Source organism: Anomaloglossus baeobatrachus, chromosome 11, assembly GCF_048569485.1.
Source record: "Anomaloglossus baeobatrachus isolate aAnoBae1 chromosome 11, aAnoBae1.hap1, whole genome shotgun sequence".
NCBI classification, from domain to species: Eukaryota; Metazoa; Chordata; class Amphibia; order Anura; family Aromobatidae; genus Anomaloglossus; species Anomaloglossus baeobatrachus.
Genome location: NC_134363.1, coordinates 40,237,686 through 40,262,973, shown reverse-complemented (window position 1 = coordinate 40,262,973; position 25,288 = coordinate 40,237,686). Strand labels below are relative to the sequence as shown.

Genomic DNA, 25,288 nt, shown 5'->3' with positions numbered 1-25,288 from the left:
ATACTCTACTCACAAGAAGTTAGGGATATTTGGCTTTCGGATGAAATTTTTGGATGGTCCTAAAATGCCCTCTGACCTTTTCACGTGAACCTTATGTGGCCTTCTCTAAACTTTTGGATACCCATGACCAACTGTTCAAAGCTTCAGGACTTTTTGCAGAACTTGCTGTTTTTCTAAGGAGCTAAATGGTAAACTTCACAACAGGTGTTTGATCCATTAACCGCCCAATAAATTTTGGGATTCAATTAGCATTGGTATTAAACCGTCCTCCTCTTCACGCTGTTCACATTTTGACATCATGATGAGACCAAGACGACTCCTAACAATTTATCAGCAGGACCGCGCCATTGTGAGGCTTCACGCAGGAGGTTCTCAGACAGAAGTGGCCACTGAGCTTAGAGCGGCGCAGAGTGTCACCAGCAGGTTGTATAGAGATACAGAGAGACTGGAAGAGTCACAGAAAGGCAGAGAAGTGACCACTGAGCTTAGAGCATCACAGAGTGTCACCAGCAGGTTGTACAGAGATACAGAGAGACCGCAAGAGTCGCTGAAAGGCAGAGAAGTGGCCACTGAGCTTAGAGGGTCACAAAGTGTCATCAGCAGGTTGTATACAGATACAGAGAGACCGCAAGAGTCACAGAAAGGAAGAGAAGTGGCCACTGAGCTTAGAGCAGCGCAGAGTGTCACCAGCAGGTTGTATACAGATACAGAGAGACCGCAAGAGTCACAGAAAGGAAGAGAAGTGGCCACTGAGCTTAGAGCAGCGCAGAGTGTCACCAGCAGGTTGTATACAGATACAGAGAGACCGGAAGAGTCACAGAAAGGAAGAGAAATGGCCACTGAGCTTAGAGTGTCTGAGTGTCACCAGCAGGTTGTACAGAGAAACTGGAAAAGTCACAGAAAGGCAGAGAAGTGGACGTCCTCTGTCCACATCCCACACTGGTGAATGCTTTATTGTGAACAATGTCTTTCAGAACTGGATTATGAAGCCACACAACTCCAGGCACGTTAAAGGGAGGCGAGAGGTCACATCAGACCATTCAAAACTCTTAACATCAGAGTGGTCTGGGTGGTACACAACCTGTAAGATTGCACCACCAGGCACAGGAGTCATCTACATTTGACGAGGGATCAGTGGGCCTCAGTGCTGTTCACTAATGAATGTCGGCTCACGCTGAGAAGAAATGATGGACGCCAATGATGTTGGAGACATCAAAGAGAGCACTATGCATCAGCCAATTATTGTCACGAGATGAGCCTTTTGTGGTGGTGGTGTTAGTGTGGGCTGGTATGCCTAGTCACTACAGAACGACCCTACACTGTGTGAATGAAAAAGTGACAGCCCCTACTACTGGAATAACATCATATTAATCCAGCCATTGTGCCTCTGCATGAAAAACACCGGCCTAATATCATCTTCATAGAGGGCAATGCTCCACCTAATTGAGGTCTCATCATTAGGGAACGGCTGCTGGGGACTGGGGAACCTCAAATGGAGCGTCCTGCACTTTCTCCAGACCTGAACCCCATAGAAAACCTATGGGGTCAGCTGAGCTGCCGTGTAGAGGCTGTAACTCTGTATCGTAGAACCTCAATGACCTGAGGAAGAAGAAGAGTGCGACGCCATGCCTTATCAGACAATAACTCCTCTTGTGACCAGCAGGAGGCGTCAATATTGGATCAGTAAGGGTCTGACTCTCAGCATCACAGACGATCAGTTGATTGAAGGAGCTGGAGTCCAGCAAGTCCCACATCTTCTTCATTATTTAGCAGGCACAGCGCGCCATTCCTCTATCTATGAAACCTCTCTACCTTCTTTTTTGTTGTTCCTACATTAATCCTATTGAAAAATTTAAAATAAAATGACTCCTGTCTCTCTCTCTCATCTCTCTGTCGGTCGGTTTCTCTCTCTGTCGGTCAGTCTCCCTCTCTCCCCCTCTCTCAAACTCACCGATCACCGGCGCGGCGCTGCACAGCTGTCACACTGCTCCAGCAGCTTCTCCTGCTTTTGAAAATGCCGGCCGCTCATTAATCCATCTTGTATTCCCTGCTTCCCCCGCCCACCGGCGCCTATGATTGTTTACAGTCTGACCCGCCCCCACGCTGAGTGACAGCTGTCTCACAGCAACCAATCACAGCTGCCGGTGGGCGGGTCTATATCGTGCAGTACAATAAATAAATAAATGATAAAAACAATGGCGTGTGGTCCCCCCAATTTTGATACAGAGCCAAGATAAAGCCACACGGCTGAAGGCTGGTATTCTCAGGATGGGGAGGCCCACGTTATGGGGAGCCCCCCCAGTCTAAAAATATCAGCCAGCAGCCGCCCGGAATTTCCACATCCATTAGATGCGACAGTCCCAGGACTCTACCCGGCTCATCCCGAATTGCCCTGGTGCGGTGGCAATTGGGGTAATAAGGAGTTAATGGCAGCAGCCCATAGCTGCCACTAAGTCCTACGTTACTCATTGCAGGCGTCTATGAGACCCCCCCCATGATTAATCTGTAGTGAAAGTAAATAATCACAAACACTGAAAAATCCTTTATTTAAAATAAAAGACAAAAAAAACCCTCTTTCACCACTTTATTAAAATCCTCAAATACCCCTCCATGTCCGGTGTAATCCACGAGGTCCTGCGATGCTTTCAGCTCGGCTACATCGGAAGCTGACAGGAGCAGCCACAGACCATGACCGCTCTCTGTCAGCTCCACGCAGAAACTGAAGTGAATCGCGCTGTCAGCTGGGATGTCACTGAGGTAGTGCCTGCGTGTGTGCGGTGATGATGGGGGCGGTATTGTCGGTGTGTGAGGTGATGATGGGGGCGGTAGTGCCTGCATGTGTGCGATGATGATGGGTGCGGTAGTGTCGGTGTGTGTGCGGTGATGATGGGTGAGGTAGTTCCGGTGTGTGCGGTGATGATGGGGCGGTAGTGCCGGTATATGTGGTGATGAGGGGGGCGGTAGTGCCGGTGTGTGCGGTGATGATGGGGCGGTAGTGTCTGCGTGTGTGCGGTGATGATGGGGGCAGTAGTGCCTGTGTGTGTGCGGTGATGATGGGGGCGATACTGCCAGTGTGTGCAGTGATAATGGGGGCGATAGTGCCGATATGTGTGGTGATGATGGGGGCGGTAGTGCCGGTGTGTGCGGTGATGATTGGGGCGGTAGTGCCTGCGTGTGCAGTGATGATGGGGCAGTAGTGACGGTGTGTGTGGTGATGATGGGGGCGGCAGTGCCGGTGTGTGCGGTGATGATGGGGGTGGTAGTGCCTGCGTGTGCGGTGATGATGGGGCGGTAGTGTCTGCATGTGTGCGGTGATGATGGGTGCGGTAGTGCCAGTGTGTGCGGTGATGATGGGTGAGGTAGTGCCGGTGTGTGCGGTGATGATGGGGCGGTAGTGCCGGTATATGTGGTGATGAGGGGGGCGGTAGTGCCGGTGTGTGCGGTGATGATGGGGCGGTAGTGTCTGCTTGTGTGCGGTGATGATGGGGCGGTAGTGCCTGTGTGTGTGCGGTGATGATGGGGCAGTAGTGCCTGTGTGTGTGCAGTGATGATGGGGCGATACTGCCAGTGTGTGCAGTGATAATGGGGACGGTAGTGCCGATATGTGTGGTGATGATGGGGGCGGTAGTGCCGGTGTGTGCGGTGATGATGGGGGCGGTAGTGCCTGCGTGTGCAGTGATGATGGGGCAGTAGTGACGGTGTGTGTGGTGATGATGGGGGCGGTAGTGCCGGTGTGTGCGGTGATGATGGGGCGGTAGTGCTGCTGATGGATTCCTGCGAAATAACGCATCCGTTGGGTCCGTTAGAACACAACAATTGACGGATGTGTCATTTCGACGCAGCAACAGACCTGGCAGATGAGACACAACGCAAGTGTGAAAGCACCCTTACATCTCTATACACAGCTGAATAATAGAAAAAAAAAATCACATGCACACGCTCATTAGACACCTCAATAGAAAAGATAGGGGCGGAGTCTGATCATTGCTGTTAATATGCATGTGCTATTTCCTGAAATAACATGAAAATAGAGTCTAAAATAAGCCCCAGTGGCCAATGTGAGAATTGCAAATTTTTTTTTTTATTTTTAAGTTTGTGATTAGCAAAATATATTAGCAAACATTTTTTTTAAAAAAAACAATAGATTTTTTTTCGTTTTTATAATAACTTTATTTTTTTATTTCAGTGACTACATTATCAAAGAGAAGACTGTGCTGCTGCAGAAGAAAGACAGCGAAGGATTTGGATTTGTGCTGAGAGGAGCTAAGGGTGAGGTTCTCCTATAATTACGGGGGTCGCCCGCGCCTCCCCGCTCTGCTGGACTGACACCGATGGCCGTCTGTAGACGAGAGCGGAGACATATTTTCCTTTAACAAGTACAAACGAGCGAGATTAAGCCGATTGAATACGAGATGTGAAAGATCTCATCTGTATTGTGGCCCAGAGAATAGGAGCGCGAGGTACAGCCGTAGCCTGCATGGGTGATGATTGAGAGCTCCACTTTGCCCAAATCAATCATGCCAGGCTGCGGCAGTCTCGGATGATTGGAGTGATTTTTTTTTTTCTTCTTCTGAGCTGATTATGGAAAGCGCACTTCTCCTTAAAGTCTCCTTATTGAACTCAAGTACTGACTATAGCGACTTAAAGGGGTTCTTCACAATTTTTTTTTATATGCTTAAATCCATGTCATTTTGGTTAAAAAAATTATTTTTCTAATTGGGTTTCATTAAAAAATTTGCACCGATTGCCTTTTATAGCTTCTGTATTGACAACTGCAGAGGGAGTTTACTGGGGATCCATCAGTGAGCTCATTCTGACAGTCCTAATGGAGAGTTTCTATTCTTTTAGCTGTCTTTTTCTGAGCTCCTCTCAGCTGATTTATGATCACTGACCCGCCTCTGTGTTGACAACTGCAGAATGAGTTTACTGAGAATCTGTCAGTGAGCTCATTCTGACACTCCTATTGGAGAGTTTCTATTCTTTTAGTTGTCTTTTTCGGAGCTCCCAGATGATTTATGATCACTGACCCACCTCTGTGTTGACAACTGCAGAATGAGTTTACTGAGAATCTGTCAGTGAGCTCATTCTGACACTCCTATTGGAGAGTTTCTATTCTTTTAGTTGTCTTTTTCGGAGCTCCCAGATGATTTATGATCACTGACCCACCTCTGTGTTGACAACTGCAGAATGAGTTTACTGAGAATCTATCAGTGAGCTCATACTGATGCTCCTACAGGAGAGTTTCTACTCTTTCAGCTGTCTTTTTCGGAGCTCTCAGTTTATTTATGACCACTGACCCACCTGCTTTTAGCTGTCTTTTCCTGAGCTTCTCTCAGCTGATTTATGATCACTGACCCACCTCTGTGTTGACAACTAAAGAATGAGTTTACTGAGAATCCATCAGTGAGCTCATTCTGACGGTCCTATGGGAAAGTTTCTACTCTTTTTATGAACTCCTCTCAGCTGATTTATGATCACTGACCCACGTCTGTGTTGACAACTGCAGAATGAGTTTACTGAGAATCCATCAGTGAGCTCATTCTGACGGTCCTATTGGAGAGTTTCCATGCTTTTAGCTGTCTTTTTCAGAGCTTTTCTCAGCTGATTTATGACCACTGACCCGCCTCTGTGTTGACGACTGCAGAATGAGTTTACTGAGGCTCCATCAGTGAGCTCATTATGACAGTCCAATTGGAGAGTGTCTATGCTTTTAGCTGTCTTTTTCAGAGCTCCTCTCAGCTGGTTTATGACTACTGACCCACCTCTGTGTTGACAACTGCAGAATGAGTTTACTGAGAATATGTCAGTGAGCTCATTCTGACAGTCCTATGGGAGAGTTTCTACTCTTTTTGCTCTTTTCCTGAGCTCCTCTCAGCAGATATATGACCACTGACCCGCTTCTGTGTTGACAACTGCAGAATGAGTTTACTGAGAATATGTCAGTGAGCTCATTCTGACGCTCCTATGGGAGAGTTTCTATGCTTTTAGCTGTCTTTTCCTGAGCTTCTCTCAGCTGATTTATGACCACTGACCCGCCTCTGTGTTTACAATTGCAGAATGAGTTTACTGAGAATCTGTCAGCGAGCTCATTATGACGGTGCTATGAGAGATTTTCTAGTCTTTCAGCTGATTTATGACCATTGACCACATGAAAGATGAATGTGTAGGGAAACAGAGTGCCTGTAAAAGCCAAATGGTGCAAAATTTTTACTGACGCCCAATTGCAAAAATTATTTTAGCTCCAATTACTTATATGTAAGTAAAAATAAAAAAAAAATCCCCCAAAATGTAACTTTTTTTACTGACACATATTGCATGCATCATTGTTACCGCAACTCCTACATGCTCTGAAATCCCTTTTATGCAGTCAGTGTTACAGTGTGTCCATTTTCAGAGTAGCACTTACAAACTCTTTAGAAAAGAGCTTGTAAGCACTACACACTTTCTCTCTGCCTCACTCCCTTGATTGACAGGTCTTGCCCTATGTGTGTATATGGCCTCTCATAGACCTGTCAATCAAGGGAGTGAGGCAGAGAGAAAGTGTGCAGCGCTTACAAGCTCTTTACTACTGAGCTTGTAAGTACTGTTTTGAAGTTGGCCAGGATCGTTGACAGTTCCATGATTTTGGGGTTCTGGTAGATCCATTATAGAAACAATTTGGGGAACCGTTAGCTAGGGGCACAACTAGGTGCAGGCACTAAATTAAAAAAAACCTAAACATTGAGGGTTCATGCGAATTGGGTGAAATAGTCCAGGAGGTTGGTTCTCCTCCCCTAGACTGATAGGTCTATGAGAGGTATATAACACACATAGGGCAAAACCTATCAATCTAGGGGAGGAGAAAATTGACTGAGTAGGACCAACCTCCTGGGCTAGTCACCCAATTCGCATCAACCCTCGCTGTTTCTTCTTTTTTTTTGGTGACTGTACCTAGTTGCGCCCCTGGCTAAGGGTTCCTCAATTTTTTTCTATAATGGATCTACCAGAACCCCAAAATCATGGAACTGTCAACGATCCTGGCTAACTTTAAAACAGTACTTGCAAGCTCAGTAGTAAAGAGTTTGTAAGCACTGCACACTTTCTTGCACACTTTCTTTCTGCCTCACTCCCTTTATTGATAGGTCTATGAGAGGCTATAGACACACATAAAACAAAACCTATGAGTCTAGGGGAGGAGAACCAACCTCCTGGACTAGTCACCCAATGCACATGAACCCTCACTGTTTCTTCTTTTTCTTAGTGCCTGCACCTAGTTGCGCCCCTGACTAATGGTCCCCCCAATTTTTTTCTATAATGGATCTACCAGAACCCCAAAATCATGAAACTGTCAGCGATCCTGGCCAACTTCAAAACAGCACTTACAAGCTCAGTAGTAAAGAGCTTGTAAGCACTCCACACTTTCTCTCTGCCTCACTCCCTTGATTGATAGGTTTTGCCCTATGTGTGTATATAGCCTCTCATAGACCTATCAATAAAGGGAGTGAGGCAGAGAGAAAGGGTGCAGTGCTTACAAGCTCTTTACTACTGAGCTTGTAAGTACTGTTTTGAAGTTGGCCAGGATCGTTGACAGTTCCATAATTTTGGGGTTCTGGTAGATCCATTATAGAAAAAACTTGGGGAACCCTTAGCCAGGGGCGCAACTAGGTGCAGGCACTAAAAACAAAAAAAAAAAAGAAAGATTGAGGGTTCATGCGAATTGGGTGACTAGTCCAGGAGGTTGGTTCTCCTCCCCTAGACTGTTAGGTTTTGCCCTATCAATAAAGGGAGTGAGGCATAGAGAAAGTGTGCAGTGCTTACAAGCTCTTTACTACTGAGCTTGTAAGTGCTGATTTGAAGTTGGCTAGGATCGCTGACAGTTCCACGATTTTGGGGTTCTTGTAGATCCATTATAGAAAAATTTGGGAAACCCTTAGCCAGGGGCGCACCTAGATGCAGGCACTAAAAAAAGGGAAACAGCTGGGGTTGATGCAAATTGGGTGACTAGCCCAGGAAGTTGGTCCTACTCCTTAGTCAATTTTCTCCTCCCCCCAGACTGATAGGTCTTGCCCTATGTGTGTATTTAGCCTCTCATAGACCTAACAGTCTAGGGGAGGAGAACCAACCTCCTGGACTAGTCACCCAATTCGCATCAACCCTCACTGTTTGTTCTTTTTTTTTTTTAGTGTCTGCACCAGAACCCAAAAATCATGGAACTGTCAGCGATCCTGGCCAACTTCAAAACAGCACTTACAAGCTCAGTAGTAGCGAGCTTGTAAGCGCTGCACATCTGCTATCTGGCAGCTGTGGTTGGTCTCCAAGGAACGAACTGTAAACAATAGTTTAAATATCTCAACAATAGCTGAAAATTGTAAAAAATTGCAAATTTTCTTGGATTTTCAAGAACAATGGGACAATATGGAATGAAATCCTATTGCATTGTCTTAAGGAATGTTGAAGAAGAACTTTCAATTGTCTTTTTTTCTTCACAGCACAAACCCCAATTGAAGAGTTTACGCCCACTCCAGCTTTTCCAGCGCTTCAGTACTTGGAAAGTGTGGATGAAGGGGGAGTAGCGTGGAGAGCGGGGCTCAGGATGGGGGATTTTTTAATAGAGGTAATATGGATATTTTTGAATATTTGCAAAGGGGGAAAAGAAAAAATGTCTGGAAATTTGGGCAATATATATGTTACTATTGGAGGTCATTATGTGAAATCTCTCCTTGCAGTTCAACATGGGCGCATCTTTTCTGGGAGGGGGAGGTGTGTTTTTACCTTTCCCTTCCATATGCTACCATTCTAGCAGTCCACCAGTCTCAGAATCGGAAGAAATGCAGATGTTGCACTATAAGCAAAGATTTCACATGTTGTGCTTTAAAAGCAACAATATTGAATATCTCTGTAATGGAGCGACTCAGAACAAAATGGAAAAGGGTGTCAGAATCAGGGGAGCGCAGGGATTTTTACAAGTGTTTATGTCACAATGTGACTGCAGGATAATGAGGGACAGAGGGCTCCTACACTGTCACTCATGCTAGGCTATCCCTGTCCTCAGGATTACCCCTAATGGTGGAGATGCATGCGTCCAGTGCCTGGCTATTCTCCTGACCAGAGCTAATCTGCACCACTGCCAAAGGAAGGAAGGGGCAGGAGTGTGATGATAATACAGATAAAGGCAGACAGGGGAAAACCAAAACTTAGAGACACTGCAAAAACACAGGACACAAACCATAAGAGACAAAGGAGGAAAGCAAGAGCAGGAAGGTAGCAACAAAAGTGCATTTCCTGATGAAAAAGTGGGGTTACCACTTTGAGACGTGTTGAATAAAGACACTCAGAGGAACAGACAGGGAGAGACTAAGGAGAAAAGCAAGAGCAGGAAGGTAGAAACAAAAAGACAAATGCGGTGCATTTCCCGATGAAGAAGTGGGGTTATCACTTCGACAAAGGCTACAATATGTACCTGAAACGCGTAGCACTGTCAATATTTTTTTCTACAAGCTGGAAGTTTTTGTATGGAGATATTCCACATGCTTCTCTTTTTATAATGAACAGCAATAAACAAGTTGGAAATTGATCCTGAGTGGTGACTGATATACTCCACAGCGCCGGAATTTCCTTTCTTTTCTATTACAAACTCACAGGGACAAATAAGAAGAGCATAAGGAGAAAAGCAAGAGCAGGAAGGTAGCAACAAAAAGACAAATCCGTTGCATTTCCTGATGAAGAAGTGGGGTTATCACTTCGAAACATGTTGAATAAAGTCACACTACAACTCACAGGGACAAGCAGGGAGAAACTAAGGAGAAAAGCAAGAGCAGGAAGGTAGCAACAAAAAGACAAATGTGGTGCATTTCCTGATGAAGAAGTGGGGTTATCACTTCGAAATGTGTTGAATAAAGACACTCACAAGAACAGACAGGGAGAGACTAAGGAGAAAAGCAAGAGCAGGAAGGTAGCAACAAAAAGACAAATGCGTTGCATTTCCTGATGAAGACGTGGGGTTATCACTTCGAAACGTGTTGAATAGAAACACACTACAAACTCACAGGAACAAATAAGAAGAGAAAAAGAAGAAAAGCAAGAGCAGGAAGGTAGCAACAAAAGTGTATTTCCTGATGAAGTGGGGGTTATCAGTTTGAAACGTGTTGAATAAAGACACACTACAAACTCACACGAACAAACAGGGAGAGACTAAGGAGAAAAGCAAGAGCAGAAAGACAGCAACAAAAAGATAAATGCGGTGCATTTCCTGATGAAGAATTGGGGTTATGACTTGAAAACGTGTTGAATAAAGACATGCTACAACTCACAGGAACAAACAGGAAGGGACTAAGGAGAAAAGCAAGGGCAGGAAGGTAGCAACAAAAAGACAAATGCGGTGCATTTCCTGATGAAGAAGTGGGGTTATGACTTCAAAATGTGTTGAATAAAGACATGCTACAAACTTACAGGAACACACAGGGAGAGACTAAGAAAAAAAGCAAGAGCAGGAAGGTAGCAACAAAAAGACAAATGTGGTGCATTTCCTGATGAAGTGGGGTTATCACTTCGAAACGTGTTCAATAAAGACACACTACAAACTCACAGGAACAAACAAGGAGTGACTAAGGAGAAAACCAAGAGCAGTAAGGTATCATAAAGACAAATGCGGTATATTTCCTGATGAAAAAGTGGGGTTATCACTTCGAAACGTGTTGAATAGAGACATACTACAACTCACAGGAACAAACAGGAAGGGACAAAGGAGAAAAGCAAGAGCAGGAAAATAGCAACAAAAAGACAAATGCGGTGCATTTCCTGATGAAGAAGTGGGGTTATCACTTCGAAACATGTTGAATAAAGAGACACAGGAAAAACTCACAGGAACAAACAGGGAGAGACTAAGGAGAAAAGCAAGAGCAGGAAGGCAGCAACAAAAGGAGAACAAGGGTAAAGACACAACCGCTCACAGCAATTATGCACAACAACAACCAATAAATCTGGATCACAACACCTCACCAGACCAGTATAGAAAAGCTATAGCTGGCATTCATGTAAGAGTCCATGTTGTTTCTTGTAGATGATATATGACTATTGCAAACCAGTCATCTTTCCCCCTTCCTTCAGTGGGCTGAACTTACCGTACTGCCTGTAAATGCGTGCTGCTGCACAGGGCACGGTCTGTAGCATCTCACATGCATGTTGCTTTATCTTATACCTCACATGTGACTCTCCTTTATCCTGCTAATTTGAAATATGTATGAATTATATCCTATTATTATAGCATCGGATACCTATAAATAGGTAGGGGATGCTGGGACTTGTAGTTACAAAAGCTAAGCCACGCAGCCAATGATTACTACCATCAAAGGGACATGGCGTGAAGGGGAAATACAAGAGGACTATTATAATGTGGGGTGGTTTAGGGTGGGGTGCTGCTAGATATTATGCTTATATTTGATTTTTGACTGATAAATGCACTAACCCATTATTTATTTTTTAATAACACTTATTTTTATAGTATTTTGATATATAAATATTTGAGGCTTGTTTTCCTTATTTTTAGGGCTCCAAAGAGTAAAAAAATCTTCATGGTGCAATTCTGACTTCAGCCACTAGAGGGAGCTTACTGTACACTGAACCCAATAATAATACAGTATACATTATGCGCCACCTAGTGGTGACTGAAGGAGTTAATATTTCATCATTGATTTCTATAACTATGCAGGACAGACTGTTGGATGTAAAATGGTTGTATAAAACCCTAGGCATGGTTTTTCCTTTTTTCGGGCAAAAAAAAAATAACAGGCGGTACATCCATATTGATGTGTATATTACCATTTGGGAACCAAAATGGAAACACTCTTTTATTTTTACATTTTTTTTCAGGTTCTGGGGGTAATTTTTTTTTTTTACTATTCCTAACAAATTATAAAAAATGTGTAGATATATGTATGTGTATATATGTGTGTATATATGTATATATATATATATAAATATACACACATACACACATATATATGTATTTATATTATATATATATTTTAGATATTTATATATATATATATATATATATATATATATATATATATATAAAATATATATATATATATAATATAAATACATATATATGTGTGTATATATATATATCTACATAATTTATATATATACACATTATTATAATATATATATATATAAAATGTGTATATATATAAATTATGTAGATATAAATAAATATATATATATATATATATACACATATTTCTTTATATCTACATAATTTATATATATATATATATGTATGTATATATATATATATATATATAAAAATATATATATATTTTATATATATATATATATATACATATATATATAATATATATATATATAATGTGTGTGTATATGTGTATATATATATATATATATATATATATATATATATATATATATATTTATTTATATCTACATAATTTATGTAGATATAAATATATATATATATATATATATATATATACACACATATTTCTTTATATCTACATAATTTATATATATATATATATATATATATATATATAATATATATATATAATATATTATATATATATATATAATATATATATATAATGTATATATATAATGTGTATGTATATGTGTGTATATATATATATATATATATATATATATATATATGTATATGTATATACAATAATCCATTAAAGGGCCCTGTGTTTGTCAGGAAAGTTTTTATTAGACCGTTCGGTAGGACTTATAGATATTGGACGTTTCCTTATTAATGGGAACCATAACCAGATGGCAGCAGATTGCTGCGAATCCTGTCAGCTGGAGAGGAAACTGCCGTCAGAATTGGCAAGAGGATGAAAGAGGGAGATTTAAATGCTTAATTTTATGTGCTTTTGTCTGATCTTGTGAATTCATACAAAATATATGAACATAAACATAAAGACCATCAAGATCACCTTTTCTTATTGTGGCATCATGGTGGCTTAAAGGGAATCTGTCAGCAGGTTTTTGGCTAAGAAATCTAAGGACAACATGCTGTAGGGGTTAACACACAGAGTTCAGCCATTTGCCTCTTATCACACTGTGTGTTACAGTTTACCTGCAATGTTTGTTTTATCTTCAGGAGATTATCATTGCCAAACTAGATGAGCTAGTCCAGCACACCCCCTGCTGTGATTAGCAGCTCACTGTCTATAGAACTGTACATATGGAGTCTGGTGTGGGCGGGGGCAACTTTCTCAGCTCTGCTGCATTGCTAAATCTAACAACTTTGATTGTGTCTGAACTGCTGCACCCAGTAAGCTAAGTGATACATCGTTGGATTCAGGATCTCTTTGCCTACATTATACTGCTCTCAGATGAGGTAGCAAAAACCTGCTGACAGATTCCCTTTAAAGTGACCAATCAGATTTAATTTCCCTAATGGGGTAGGAAGCATAACTTCTGAATTTGAAAACAGAAAAAAAGGAATACACACTGCAATGCCAATACTACCGTATATTGTGTGCCCATATAGAATTAGTGCCGCTATTGAAAAGCTTTAGAGTTGCCACTCATTACAATACCCATTTCATGGCTCCCATAGAATATGACGCCTCCACCATGTCCCTCCACACAGTGTGATACCCCATAGAAGACCCACCCCACAAACAAAATATGGTGCCCCACAATACCACTTATACACAGAATAAGCCCTCCCTAGCCCCCCCGCACAGTATAATGCTTAAACAGTAGCCTCTTATACAGTATGATGTCTCACACAATGTGATGCTTCCACAGTGCCCCCCGCACAGTATAACATGCTCTTTAACATTTTTAAGCCCCCCCAGTGCCCCTCATTACACATTATGATAAACCTGAAGTGCCCCCCACATACTATAGTGTCCCCTTTAATATTCTGAAGCCTCATAGCACCCTTTACACAATATTATGCCTTCATAATCCCCCCACAGTATAATGTCCCCATAGTACCCCCTTTAACATTTTGAAGCCCCCACAGTGCCCACTACACACTATGAAGCCCCTACAGTACCCCATACACACCATGAGGCATCTACAGTGCCCCTCACACAGTAGAATGCCCCAATAGTATCACCTTTAACATTTTGAAGCCCCCACAGTGCCCCTCACACAGTATGATACCTCCACACTGCCCCTCACACAGTATGATACCTCCACACTGCCCCTCACACAGTATGATACCTCCACACTGCCCCTCACACAGTATGATACCTCCACAGTGCCCCTCACATAGTATGATACCTCCACAGTTCCTCACACACAGTAAATTGCCTTCATAGTACCTCATTACACATTGATACTCCCAAGGTACACCCCACATAATATAAATGTCCCCATAGTATCCTCTTTAACATTTTGAAACCCTCACAGTGCCCTTCACACATTATGATGCCCCCACAGGGCCTCACACACAGTTTAATGCCCTCATAGTACCTTAGTACACATTATGATACGCCTGCAGTGCCCTCACATAGTCCGTATAGCATCTCCTTTAACATTTTGAAGCCCCCACAGTGCCCCTCACATAGTATGATGCCTCCGTAGTGCCCCCACACAGTGTAATGCCCCCATAGTATCCCCTTTAACATTTTGAAGCCCCCACAGTGCCCCTCACACAGTATGATACTTCCACAGTGCCTCACACACAGTAAAATGCCTTCATAGTACCTCATTACACATTGATACTCCCAAGGTACACCCCACATAATATATATCGTCCTCATAGTATCCTCTTTAACATTTTGAAACCCTCACAGTGCCCTTCACACATTATGATTCCACCACAGGGCCTCACACCCTGTGTGTTTAATGCCCTCATAGTACCTTAGTACACATTATGATACGCCTGCAGTGCCCCCACATAGTCCGTATAGCATCTGCTTTAACATTTTGAAGCCCTCACAGTGCCCCTGACATAGTATGATGCCTCCGCAGTGCCCTCACACAGTGTAATGTCCCCATAATAGCCACTTTAACATTTTGAAACCCCCACAGTGCCCACCACACACTATGAAGCCCCCACAGTACCCCATACACACCATGAGGCCGCTACAGTGCCCCTCACACAGTAGAATGCCCCAATAGTATCCCTTTTAATATTTTGAAGGCCCCACAGTGCTGCTCATACAGTATGATGTCTCCCCAGTGACTCCACCAGTATAATACCCCAATAGTACCTCATTACAGATTATGATACTTCCGCAGTGCCCATCACAGTATGATGCCTCCTAGGTGTCCCTCCCACGCAGTGTAATGCCCCTATAGTGCCCCCCACTCAGTATAATTCATAATTAGTGCCAAGCCACTGAGAATGGGCTGAAAAAAGCACTCACTTCTAGTTCTTTCACTGAGTATAAGCAGAGTAATCAATGGTGTCTGAGGCGCGCCGCAGCAGGCGCATTTTAGTGATGTCATCGCGCCTGCTGTGCTGAGTCTCAGATGGTACAAAGAGCATGAAGAGGCAACTAAAGACTCCGCGTTTCTATACACTGGATGCAGTTAGAGCTTTAGCGATGTTATACCTCGACAATATACTGAGCCTGGCAATTTGTGTCCTTTGATGTAAACTGTGGTGTTCTCTCTTTCAGGTAAACGGGCAGAATGTGGTAAAAGTGGGTCATCGGCAGGTAGTTAACATGATTCGGCAGGGAGGAAACAACTTAATGGTAAAAGTTGTTATGGTGACACGGAACCCAGAAATGGAGGACGCCATGCGAAAAAAAGGTACAAATGACCATATGGTTAGCTGGTGTTTGGTACCAACCACAAAGTGTTTACTACATTGGTCTGAAATGAGTTAGAAATATTGATGAGTATATTATGGCCGCGTGATGGGATTTCTCAGATCAAATTATTAAAATTAGAGAAACAATGCCACCCCTGTCCACAGGCTGAGAGTGGTATTGCAGCTCAGTTCTATCCACTTCAATTTCAAGACCAGTAATGGACTTTCCAAAAATTGCACAAATGTCACATGTTACACTCTCCTCTGTAAAGACCCAAAGTAACTGCAGAACTTTGTTGGTTTCATACATGGTCAGAGATGTAGATGTGAGAGAGGCTTCCGGGTAGTATACCATAGAAGCTGAGGGACATATAGTTTACTAGAGCAAGCTAAACTAGAGAAGGTTCCAATCGAGTTGTAGTTGTGTAGCGTCCAAATGTTACGATGACTATGGGATATTGGGGGACCGGGGCTCCTAAGCTGTCCCTCAAGCTACAGGGCCCTATGGTATCCCTAATCTCTGGGATACTCTTGATGGTGGATAGGCCTGAGTCTCCTTCCTGGCCCTGCTCCTGACCAGTCCTGAGCTGATTCCCTCTCCCACCGTGGAGGGACAGAAGTGATAAAACCCACCAATAAAGACAGACAAGGGGAAACTAAAACTTTGTCACACAGCACGCACACACAAAGGTAAAGACAATAAGAGATTAAAGAGGAATAATAAGAGCAAGAAGGAAGCTATAAAACAACATGTAGTAAACGCCACAACCGCACAAATACAATAAGCACAACTTTCACCAGAGAGTCTGAGTTGCCACACCTCACAGACCAACATAGAATAAACTATAGCTGGCATGGGTGGAAAGTTTCCACCAGCATAAATAGGAGGGGAGCAGATGTGATAGGTTTTTCCACATGTGACCAAATGAGCAAACAGACCAGCAGAGTTTAACTCTTGCTAGCCTGTCTATAAATTATCACACAGCAAGTCGATGCCTGAGTCTACCTGTATTGCTCCCAGATACCAGATAAACCATTGGGTAGATAGTCAGAATGTACAATATGAACAGCGCCCAACGCCGCCATGACAGTTGGCAAAGTTTGTGCAAAACTCTGTGTGACACTAAAGGCCGCTTTACACGCTGCGATATTGTGACCGATATCGCTAGCGTGTGCACCCGCCCCCATTGGTTGTGCGACACGGGCAAATCGCTGCCCGTGGCGCACAACATCGCGCTGACCCGTCAAACTACTTACCTGCCTAGCAACGTCGCTGTGACCGGCGAACCGCCTCCTTTCTAAGGGGGCGGTTCGTTCAGCGTCACAGCAGCGTCACCGAACCGCCGCCCAATAGAAGCGGAGGGGCGGAGATGAGCGGGACGTAACATCCCGCCCACCTCCTTCCTTCCTCATTGCGGTCGGCCGCAGGTAAGGAGAGGTTCCTCGTTCCTGCGGTGTCACACATAGCGATGTGTGCTGCCGCAGGAGCGACGAACTACTTCACACACCGAGCAGCAGCGATATTCAAGAATAGGGGGGATGTCATGATGAGCGATTTTGACTGTTTTTGCGACAATTCAAAATCGCTCATAGGTGTCACACGCAACGTCATCGCTAAAGCGACCGGATGTGCATCACAAATTCCGTGACCCCAACGAGATCACTTGAGCGATGTCGCAGCGTGTAAAGCGGCCTTTAGTCAATAAATAGGCTGCCGGACGGAGCACTGGAATCTTTGTGTTCTCTTCCGGCGTCCATGGCTCTTCTTTTGATTAGCCGGGATGGCACAACATCACATATGTGTCATGACGTCGCATCAAGCCAGCTAATAAAAAAAAAAAAAAGATCCATGCATATCATCAGGTAGGAGGTGGTTCTCAGCACTCCAACATGGACACAACAGATTACATATATAGCCAATGGATCAGGTCCTTCAACCCAATTTGCACCAAATCTGTGCCTAATCTGACCATTGGACCATTGAATCATAGAGTAGAAGAATGGAAGGGATCTCCTGGGTCATCTGGTCCAACCCCTAGCTCAAAGGACTAATCCACTGTGGGTTTCCTGACCTGAGTGTGACAGCTTTTATTTCTATGGAGACCCACGGACAATCTGTGCATTGTGATCTGTGGTCGGACCAAGGTCCATGGACATGAGCTTTTACGCAAAAGAATGCGCAAAGAGGACACTATCACTGCATCAACATTTTGAAAAATATGACCTAAACATTAAGGAAAACATAATCAGTTCATAATTTTTTGGACTAAAGCAGTTGAAAAAGTATACTTGTATATTAACAGACGTCCTTCTTCTTCTAAACGATTCCAGTGCCCCAGCAAACCAAGCGCGTCACTCCACCCGCAATATCGCTGCGTTCCAAATCCATGACTTCAGAACTGGAGGAAATGGGTAAGTGTCCTTACATCCTCGCATGGCTGCTCCTCAGTTGCGTTGCATGAAGAGAGTCATTCTTGTAGTCATCACCCATGCATGGATACTTGCATGGCCAAATACTGCAAATAGGCTAAAACATTGATTAAAAACAAAGTACCGGATTGTTGTCATGACGGAACACAATTTACTCTTTTGGGACAACTTTTGAGCGTAGTATGGAGGCAAGAGTTGGCCAACGGTTTCTGTTGGCCAAACCTGGTGTTTATTGGGTGATTCATGGATAATCAACTACCCAGAGAGTCTGTAAACCTTCACTTCAGGGAGGTTTTTGGGAAAACTTTTATTGGGGTCATCATTTGGCTGTCAACTGATCTGTCCATTTGCCGACCCTATGACCCTGGCATTTTTTTTGCACTGGTAATTTGTGAATGAGGGCCTTCAGAAGTCAAGCATTAAAGATTAGATTATGAGTCTCGCACCTAAATTTGTTTTTTTTTTCCATACACCTACCCCACAATTCTAAAATGAGGTCCAGGCTACATGATCATGCTGGCCGGGATTCATTTTGCAATAAAAGGTGACTCCGAATTTCCATTGGAGATAAGTTGACAACTGGACTGTAATACTTTGAAGACCAGAATTGGTTAACATCACCACATGGTAGCATCATCCAATCTATGGTATCTAGAGAGGGGTGAAGATAAGATGTTAATCACCCATAGTCTACAATCTCAAGATAATGTGTAGTTTTGGCCTTATGTTTATCGGTATTGTGATCTCATTTTTGCCATCATTTTGTGATGCACACCTAGGAGTGCTCCACATGAAGCATGGCCCCCTTTTTCAGGCCACATTCCTTCTATTGTCTTCTATGCCCCATTGTCCAGCTCCCAAATGCTTGATTGAATGTCAGAGCTCCATCTAAGGATGGAATATCTCAATTTTACGTGAAGAAAACTCTATTTTGTGGGGGGATTTTCCAGAGGCTTCAGCAATACTCAGTACATTTCCCAACTCTTCCGAGTGTCTGGTGGTTCTCCATTTTTTCCAGAACTTCCTGGAGATTTTGGCAAACATGTATTTTCTTTAGGAATGTAGATACAGGGGAGCAGAGGTAGAGGTCGTACATAAAGAGGTTGTCCACGGCGTTGGACTTGCTACCGGAGGAATCTCGAGTAATGTCAGGCCTGGATTCAGGTACCTGCATTGCACTCCGGAACTCTCACCTGAGCTCCGGCGTGCAGCCTAGACTGTACTGCGAGCGCCGAGTGATTGATTCCTCGGCGTTTGCGGTTCAGTTCATGTCAACTGTAGACAGGCCGGGGTGATCTCTGGTGCTCTCACTTGAACTCCGGAGTTAAGCCCGGCCTGTCTGCAGCTGTCGTGAACTGAACCGCAGTCGCCGGGGAATCAATCACTCGGCTCTCGCGGTACCGTCTCGGCTGCACTCCAGAGCTCAGGTGAAAGCTCCGGAGTGCAATGCAGATACCCGAATCCTGGCCTGGCATTACTGGAGATTCCTCCGGTAGCAAGTCCGACGCTGGTAGGCCATCAACGTAAAAGTAGTGGACAATCTTTAGGATAGGTAATTAATGACTCATCAGCCATGGTCCAACACCCAGCACCCCCACGACTTAGCTGTTCTTGGTGCCAGCAGCAGCAGTAGGCAATGCCCAGTTCCAGAGCTGCCCCATCTTTTGATAGTGACCGCTGCCACCTCCTATTGATCTGAATAAGAGGTGGATGTGCAGTACCCAGTCGCAGCCTCAATCAGTTACAGAACTGACAATTTCAGGATGCAGGGTGTCAGACCTCAGTCGATCAGACATCGATGACCTATCCTAAGCATAGGCATTAATGTAAAAGTAGTGGACAACCTCTTTAAGGTCCCCATTCTAATTAGACTAACGTCGTCCAAACCTGATGACAATCTAATATGTATGGGGGCCCCAACTCTCCTCTGACACATGAGTATCCTCCATGTCCGATTTTGGACTGTCAATCGTTTGGTTCTTGGTGAGATAACCTGCCACCAGAGGAGTTTGGTATCAAACACAGGAGAGGTAAACAGAGTTTGGGTTCAAGAGGAATACAAGCAACCATCTGTCAGGCTTCCACCAAGGGGCGCAGAAGCAAAATGGAGATAGAACTCCAAAGAGCAGTTAGACTAAAGCCCACAAGGGGGCACATGCACCAGTGAAAGGGTAGTCAGCAAGCCTAAAGGCCACTTTACACACAGAGATAAATCTTTGGCAGATCTGTGGTTGCAGTGAAATCATGGACATATTATTCCATTTGAACACAGCCACAAACCTGGCACTGATTGTCCACAATTTCACTGCAACCACAGATCTGCCGCAGATTTATCTCTGTGTGTAAAGTGGCCTTAAGTCTAAACCAAGAAGTCACGTCTGAACAAGCCGTAAACAGGTGGAAGCACGAGGGTCAGGAGCCGAGAGGTCACATCAGAAGCCAAAACGGGGAAGCAGAGCTATGGTCAGGAAACATTACCGAGGTCAGAGGCCGGGAAAGCAAGTAAGTACAAAAGAGGGTGAGGAGACCGAGACGCAGAACAGAACTGGGGTCTGGGAGACAGGTCAGACAAACGGTACAAGGGAAACGAAGGTCAGGGAGAGGTAAGCCTGGTAGCGGGACAGATCAGGGCTAACTCACAAGAACCAGTTGCGCGCGCTGCAGAGCAGGAACTATTACTGGCGGCGTGCCGTAGGAATCCACATCAAGATAAAGCAGTGTGAGCCCCAGAATGAGGCACAACCGAGTAGACCCCTCCCACAAGACTTAATCAGCATCCAGCTATAGTCCTGATGCCATCTTTTGTCTAAGGGGCTCCTTAGATCTTTTTTCCTGTTGGAGCCCAATGGCTCCCGTGCCTCATAGAAAGACACCATTGTCATAAGTGACTCATGGTAGGTGGGGAGGGGTCCAGATTTCTAAATTATTGGGCATCTGGGCGTCTTGTACCGTGGAGTGTTCTTCTTGCTCCCGTGGTTTCATTTTTATTTCAGCAAGCATAATTTATGATGAAATGCTGTAGCACTGGCGTTACATAAAAGAAGCCGCACAGATGGTTTTATGGGAGTAAAAACAAAAGCGTTGACTCTTGCGCGTCTCTATATTGTGAGAATGGCGTGTAGGCTTTCTATGTGTCATGCCTGCTCTCCAGGACACAGCCGCGTACTCTCCAGAATACTATGTTCCAGTGCCGCCTCCAGGGTAAATCTGGCATGAACTGCTACAGTCTTCCCATTGTTCTCGTCTGCCAGAATAAAAGCATGTTCTGATTTGGGGGCTATTCGGCAATGCTTGCTCTGTTTTTTTTATTTTTTTTTTATTTTTTATTTTACAATTATAATATATAAAATGTGTTTTATGAATATATAAAATGTGTTTTATGAAAAAAAAACTATCATCAAGATTTTGATTTATCATAGATTTCCTGTAATCTATCCTAACCTGAAGCTGCTGGTTTTGCGGTTAGCAATTTGTATTAGATACCTTTTAATTTTTGCTAGCGCTCTGAACTCCTCTTAATGTATTTTTTACCTTTCCAATCGGCAAAAAAAATAAAATTAGAAGAATATAAATGTTATTAATGTAAATATTACAGCATTAAAACTCACACTTAGGCCCCAATTTATTTTGCATTTTTTTATCTCACTTTTGGTCTTATGGTGTTCGTTAACGTTGTTTGCACCAAATTCTCATTTCATCAAACATTAAAAAGAAACAGAAAAACCAACAAGCGAACACATATAAAAAAGGGCTTAAAACTACTAAAACTAAATAAAAAATGCACAATTCCAACAATGAATGCCAGTGCATGTTGGATACTTAAACAAAGCGTCATCAGGGGGCAGATGCTGCCTCTCCCTGAAATGAAGAGTCATCAGTGACACCTGTTTTAAGGGCTGGGCTAGACAAAACAAAACCAAACAAAAAAAAAAATAAAAAAAAATATGCCAACATGAGGTAACAATAAAAAAAAGTCTAAAAAATATGCTCAAATGAAGGTACATTTAAAAGAAGGAAAAAAAAAATCCCAAAAATATACCCAAAAGAGGGGATATTAAAAAGAAACAAAAAAACTATGTCCACATGAGGGATCATTGAAAAGAAACAAGAAAAAGCTAAAAAACATGCCCACATGAGGGAATATTAAAAACAACCAAAAAAAGAAGAAAAAAAAATGTCAACATGAGGGAACATTAAAAAGAACCAAAAAAGCAGAAAAATATGCCAACATGAGGCAATATTATAAAGAAAAAAAAGCAAAGAAAAAATTGCAACATTAGGCAACATTAAAAAGAAACAAAAAAAAGCAAAAAAATATGCCAACATGAGGGAAAATTACAAGGAAAAAAAAAATATAAAAATATGCCCACATGAGAGAACATTAAAAGGCAACATGAGGGAAAATTCTAAAGAAAAAAAATCAAAGAAAAAAATGCCAACATAAGGGAACATTAAAAAGAAACAAAAACACGCAAAAAAGAATATGCCCACATGAAATATTATAAAGAAAAAAAAAATAAAGCCAACAAGAGGGAACATTAAAAAGAAACAAAAAAAAAGCAAAAATATGCCCAAATAAGGAAACATTAAAAAGAGACACAAAAAAGCAAAAAATAAATAAAAATAAAATGCCCACATGAGGGAACATTAAAAAGAAACAAAAAAAAAAGCAAAAAAAAATATGCCCATATGAAATATTATAAAGAAAAAAAAAATAAAAAAAGCCAACAAGAGGGAACATTAAAAAGAAACAAAAATAAGCAAAAATATGCTCAAATAAGGGAACATTAAAAAGAGACACAATAAAGCAAAAAAAAAAAAAAAATAAAATGTCCACATGAGGGAACATTAAAAAGTAACAAATAAAAGAATAAAAAATATGCCCACATGAGGGAATATTATAAAGAAAAAATAGCAAAGTAAAAATGCCAACATGAGGGAACATTAAAAAGAAACAAAAAAAATCCCCCAAAAATATGCACACATGAGGGAACACTAAAAAGCGCAAAAAAAGGCCAAAAATATGCCCAAATGAGAGAACATTAAAAACAAATAAAAAATGTAGAAAAATATGCCAACATAATAGAACATTAAAAAGAAACAAAAAAAATAAAAATAGGCTCACATGAGAGAACATTAAAAAAAACCAAAACAAAAAACCCCAGAGCAAACGCATATAAAATAGACTTCAAAAGGCAAATAAAAAAACGGGCTTAGAACCACTAAAACTACATAAATAAAAAAAGACACAATTGCAGCATGCTGGATGGCTTAAACAAAGCGTCATCAGGGGGGCAGAGGCTGCCTCCTCACTGAAATGAAGCGTCATCAGTGACACCCATTTTAAGGGTTAGGCTAGTCTTTGCTAGTAGATTCTTTTTCACTGTGCACTATGCACAATAACAGTGCACACTATGCCAGTGCTGATCAGAAGTAACTAGCCGGCAGGAAAGCACAGTGTGCGCATTGTAAGAATACCTGGTAAAATGGCCGCCCCCAGCGTGTGTAGAAAAAGAGGACACTTTGTGTAAGATGAGTCAAAATCCATGATAGTTTTTCTTCAAGATGTGTAATAAAGAGATGTTAACAATGGGTCATTTTCTCTCTCTCTTTCCTCCCTTCTGTGTTTTGATCATTACATACCCCATTTCCACTCCACACGTGCCCCCACGTTCCGGATCTCCACTATCTTGTTACATTTTTTTCCCCGTTCTTCTCATGTTGTGTCATGTTCTCCTCCATTTTATTAAATGTTAAGTGGAAAAAGGTACATCCTTGAAATTTATAATTGCTGGATAATTAAATGTGTATCATTTACTCTGCATTATCTACGCTGCGGTCCGGAGTTGTGTAATGTGATTAAGGTTTAGTGACATTGGTAATATGAGTCAGCGGGGCTGCGTGATAACATAGGAAACCGTGGCCTTTATAATCTGGGAATATTAGGAGCTCATAATAGGGTCTTTTGTACAATTCGGCTTGACGGAGCTGAAAGTTAGTTTTGATGATGACTGGTTTTTGGGCAGTTAGAAATCTAAATTACTCTGATCTGGTGAGTACAGAGATATGCTGTCAGTAGAGAGTACCTATAGCTGGGAATGGTGCGCGGTGTGCCTGGCTGCGCGGTGTGCCTGGCTGCGCGGTGTGCCTGGCTGCATGGTGTTCCTGGCTTCATGCATGGTGCACCTAGCTGCATGGTGTGCCTTACTGCGTGGCGGGCCCAGCTGCGTGGTGTGCCTGGCTGCATGGTGTGCCTTACTGCGTGGCGGGCCCAGCTGCGTGGTGTGCCTGGCTGCATGGTGTGCCTTACTGCGTGGCGGGCCCAGCTGCGTGGTGTGCCTGGCTGCATGGTGTGCCTTACTGCGTGGCGGGCCCAGCTGCGTGGTGTGCCTGGCTGCATGGTGTGCCTTACTGCGTGGCGGGCCCAGCTGCGTGGTGTGCCTGGCTGCATGGTGTGCCTTGCTGTGTGGTGTTCCCAGCTGCATGGTGTGCCTGGATGCATGGTGTGCCTTACTGTGCTGCGTGGTGTGCCCGGCTGCGTAGTGTTCCTGGCTTCATGCATAGCGTGCCACCCCCGTGCCAGCAGCCGGCGCTGCTCGGATCCAGGCCCGCTGCGTGGCTCGAGGGATCCTCCTGACCCAGGGGTCACGCGGACACGCCGAATGAAAAGGGGAACGTAGTTTTACGGCCTTGACCGTATTCGGTTCGTGACGCCACCCACGGTGTGTGGTGAAGTGGGACACCACCGCTGCTGTTGTGGGATACCCAGGGGAGATGTAATGGCAGCCGGATTTTAACCCCTCCGTGGGTAGGGATGGTTGCTCCAGGGCCCAGTGTCTCTGTGCAGGGTATGGTAATGGCAGGGGCCCACGCGCCCGGATGTACCAGGGGATGTTTGGTTACTCACAAGTAAATGAATCACACAAGTCTTTTGGTAAACCAAGGTGCTGGTGGCCGGCCGCTGCGGCCGGTTGTACTCCGGTCCCCCACCCGGGCTGGTGGTCGCCGTCTCTTCCTCTGCACTAGTTGTGGTTGTGTGTTTGGACTTCCCGGTATGGAACACGGGAGTCCGCTCCCGGCTTTCTGTGTGCCTGAGGAGCCGTGCCCGCTGACGCTGACCCATGGGATCTATGG

General features: G+C 43.4%; 1 protein-coding gene across 1 annotated transcript in view; it reads left to right on the top strand.

Annotated features, from left to right (window-relative positions):
• The window catches only part of SHANK1 (SH3 and multiple ankyrin repeat domains 1), a 62,228-nt gene that overhangs the window by 10,756 nt on the left and 26,184 nt on the right, over positions 1-25,288 (top strand). The window contains exons 2-6 of the mRNA XM_075327237.1: positions 4,187-4,269; positions 8,469-8,593; positions 15,588-15,723; positions 18,056-18,136; positions 20,207-20,226. Of these exons, the coding sequence (XP_075183352.1) occupies positions 4,187-4,269; positions 8,469-8,593; positions 15,588-15,723; positions 18,056-18,136; positions 20,207-20,226 (445 nt within the window). The remainder of the gene's footprint in view (positions 1-4,186; positions 4,270-8,468; positions 8,594-15,587; positions 15,724-18,055; positions 18,137-20,206; positions 20,227-25,288) is intronic.